Source organism: Notothenia coriiceps, unplaced genomic scaffold (genome assembly GCF_000735185.1).
Source record: "Notothenia coriiceps isolate Sejong01 unplaced genomic scaffold, NC01 NC01_scaffold00024668, whole genome shotgun sequence".
Classification (NCBI taxonomy): Eukaryota; Metazoa; Chordata; class Actinopteri; order Perciformes; family Nototheniidae; genus Notothenia; species Notothenia coriiceps.
The window spans coordinates 926,475-930,528 of NW_011357369.1; the positions used below are offsets into that span (position 1 = coordinate 926,475).

The following is a 4,054-nucleotide window of genomic DNA, read 5'->3' on the forward strand; positions in this document are numbered from 1 at the left end:
ATCGGATATTCTCTGTCAAAGTGTTTGCTGCTGGAGGCCTGCTGACTCCTTTTAAATATTTGCTTTCCCGGCATTAAAGTGTATCTGCTGCCGTAACTTTAAACATTCTTCTAAAGGAGAGGCAGGTGTTTCCGCACTAGTTGTAGTTTTATGAAGTACTGTTAGCGAGTGTCACTGCCTGTCACTGGGGCTTGAGATGTGACGCGGTGCACGTTAACGCTCCAGCTTGCCAGCCTCTGGCTACAGCCCCGACATCTGAGCTGCAAATCTGTGCGTCTGTGTGTGTGTGTGATAGAGCTGTAAAGCCACCGTTTGACAATGCTCTTTCAGCAGGCCGCCCTGCGGTCGCTCCCGGCTACAGGAGCCAGCTGGGCAATGCAGAGATAGAAAAGATGAGAAGGAGAGAGGAAGATGAAGGAGAGGCGAGGACGACTGATCAGCGCCATCCAGAGGAAGAAGCAGAACCTGAGAGAGAGACTCAACGTCTTGAAGATTTCCCCCCTTCGCATTCATTCAATAGTTCAAATCTGAAATCTATTTATTCATCCGTAAAAAGTATATTGAGTCACTTACATCCAATATAATAGAAAATACATTTAAACTTTAAAAAATTCAATTTGTCTTTAACATCTATTCCTTTTGTCAGAAAGCTCTGGAAATGGAAAGTAGCAGCAGAAAGAAATGTCACCTTTAAATCTAATCTTTCTGCCATTTATGGGAACGCCTCAACTTGTGAACCAGGGGAAATAGAACCTGATAAAGTAAAGGAAAGTTGTGGAAAATGAAAATGGGGTATTTATTATGTCCGCTTGTAATATTATATGGGTAACATAAATAAAGTTAATATTCATTTAAACGTGAAGCATATCGGGAAAGTAAGTATTCCCCCATCTCACTCTTTTCTCATCCCTCTGTCTCTAAGATCACACACACACACACACACACACACACACACACACACACACACACACACACACACACACACACACACACACACACACACACACACACACACACACACACACACACACAAACACAAACACACACACACACACACACACATACACACACAAACAGAGGAGACAAATGAAAGCTGTCCTGTTTTCTTCTGCCTCGCCTCTGCCAACTTAATTTGCAAATGAAAAGTTTTGTGAGGAGCGTCCTTTTTGCTTCTGGGGCATGGCAGCACACTGTGTGTTTCGGGGTGGGGGGTGAGGATAAGGGTATGACAGAGGGTGTGTGTGTGTGTGTGTGTGTGTGTGTGTGTGTGTGTGTGTGTGTGTGTGTGTGTGTGTGTGTGTGTGGCAGAAACCCAGATGAAGCAGCCCTCGCCCGGGGCTCTCTGTCCGCCCGCGGTAGCAGCAAGCCTGTTCCCTCTTCCCCGGCCCGCCGCGACCATTTGTTCCATTAACCAATCTCCTGGAGCCTCTGGTGCAAACACACACACACACACACACACACACACACACACACACACACACAGACACACACACACACACACATCCACAGGCATACATACTTCAACAACTGCTTGCACAGCTCATACCACACATGGCCCTCCATCCTTCGCTCGATCCCTCCCTCCTCTCCTCCAGACGCACGCACCATCTTTCTTGGTGGAGGCCATATGGCCCAGTGAAGCCTGTGGATCTACAGGCACATCTGCGTATATGTTGCTGCTCCTTAAAGGCTGCACAGTGAGCTCACACACACACACACACACACACACACACACACACACACACACACACACACACACACACACACACACACACACACACTTCCAGGGCTGACAAACACACTGCTGTCACAATGTGTGGTTAAGCAAATGTTGGTGTGATGTTGGTCTTAGGTGTGTGTGTGTGTGTGTGTGTGTGTGTGTGTGTGTGTGTGTGTGTGTGTGTGTGTGTGTGTGTGTGTGTGTGTGTGTGTGTGTGTGTGTGANCTCTTAAAAACGGATAGGGTGTCTGCCGCACGAACACAAACTGGAAGCTGATTCCACAAAAGTGGAGCTTGATAAGAAAAGGCTCTGGCTCCCATTGTACTTTTAGAGACTCTAGGAACAACCAACAACCCTGCATTCTTGGAACGCAACATATATGTTTCTGCTACAATGTATTGGTCTTTTATAGAACAGTTTAACTTATCGTGAACATTCTATATTATTAGTTGTTCATGTCCTTTTAACTGTAGATATGCATACTTGCTGCTGTTGATGATTTTTATCTTTTATATATTTTGTTTTAATATGTTTTATTTTGTTTCCACCTTAAACTATTACAAAATATTGTAATGCCTGAACACAATGCTGCTGTAACAAAATAATTTCCCAACAATAAATTATCCATCTATCTATTTTGAACTGAGACGATTTGCTGGGGAATGTTCTAAATGTCTGAAGCCCTGCCTTTACCTTTGACACAGAACATGATAACCTCCTTTATTGTGATCCACTGAACAGGAGGAGCCTCGGTTAGACGTCCTCATCAACAACGCCGGCATCTACCAGTGTCCTTACACCAAGACAGAGGACAGCTTCGAGATGCAGTTCGGGGTGAACCACCTGGGCCACTTCCTGCTCACCCACCTGCTGCTGGACCTCCTGAAACGCTCAACACCCAGCCGCATCGTGGTGGTCTCCTCCAAACTCTACAAGCACGGCCACATCGACTTCGAGGACCTGAACAGTGAGCAAAGCTACAACAAGGCCTTCGCTTACAGCCGCAGCAAACTGGCCAACCTGCTGTTCACCCTCGAGCTGGGTCACCCCCTGGAGGGCAGCGGGGTGACTGTGAACGCTCTGACCCCAGGCATCGTGAGGACCAACCTGGGGAGGCACGTCCACATCCCGCTGTTGGCGAAGCCGCTGTTTAACCTGCTCTCCCGGAGTCTGTTTAAAAGCCCTGAAGAAGGAGCGGCCACCTCAGTGTTTCTGGCCTGCAGCCCAGATGTGGACGGTGTTCAGGGGAAGTGCTTTGCTGACTGTCAGCCTCAGGTTCTGCTGGACAAGGCCACAGACCGGGAGGTGGCCAGTAAACTGTGGGACATTAGTGAGGTGATGGTGGGCATCACCACGTGAGAGCCTCAGGAATGCTCATCCAAAGACAATTGTCTGAAATCCTAACAATATGTGAATATTCAGTGCCTTTCAGTGTTGAAATTAGTTTTAGGGTTGCACAATGAATACATTGTATTGAAATCACATTATGGACTAGTGCAATATTCCAATGTCAGGAAGCACAATGTTTGTTAAAGGCTAAATATGTGTTAAAATACCTACAGTACATTCAGGTGTAATACATTTTGAACAGATTTTCCTGGTTCATTTCAAATGTTTAATCATTAAGTTCATTTCATTTAAATTATGAAGAAACATTATTTTTGATGCTTGGTTGTTAATGAAGAATAGAGAAGCACATCCTTAATGGTTATGCCATGATAGTAAATAATGGAAAAATTATGAGTCTGTAGAACTTCTCTTCAATGCGTGATTTAAATAAATGTTTTATCGCAGTCGGATTCTCTGCAAATGGTCTGCAAAGGCTAAAATCCCAAACACCTCAATTGGACTCCTCCGTTTACTTCTATAACATATAACCTCACTGTTTAACACTCATGATTATGTTAGCTAACGCTCCAACAAATTGTTTGTGATCCCAACAGAGCCGGCCAGCTGACCAATCAGAGCAGACTGGGCTCTGGTTTCAGACAGAGGTTGAAAAGAGGTAGTAGTATGAGAAGAATAAAGAGCTTTTTGAACATTAAAGCATGGAGACATGTCCCAGTGGAGATACTAATATGAACCTATACAAATGGAAGAATAGGGCCCCATTAAACACAAGGAAGCTGTTCCTGTTTTGACAAAAGTAGTGCAGGAATGAGTCCTAAAACCATGACATGGGTCAGCACACTATCACTTCCTGTTCCCTTGCTTGAATTCAAAGGTTTTTTGAACATATTTTGGGTTAGATGTCTGAACTAATGTCTGTGGCTAACACAAGCTGAGGAGATTTCAGAATGTTGATCTACGACACAAAAATATGTCAGTAAATAC

At 44.8% G+C, this 4,054-nt stretch overlaps 1 protein-coding gene across 1 annotated transcript; it reads left to right on the forward strand.

Annotated features, from left to right (window-relative positions):
• Window positions 1-2,452: 2,452 nt before the first annotated feature.
• On the forward strand, window positions 2,453-3,576 carry LOC104955673 (retinol dehydrogenase 14-like; the record flags this gene model as incomplete). The annotated part of the gene is made up of 1 exon (XM_010783057.1): window positions 2,453-3,576. A coding segment is annotated over one exon (627 nt), but the record flags the coding sequence as incomplete, so codon positions are not given.
• Window positions 3,577-4,054: the final 478 nt, after the last annotated feature.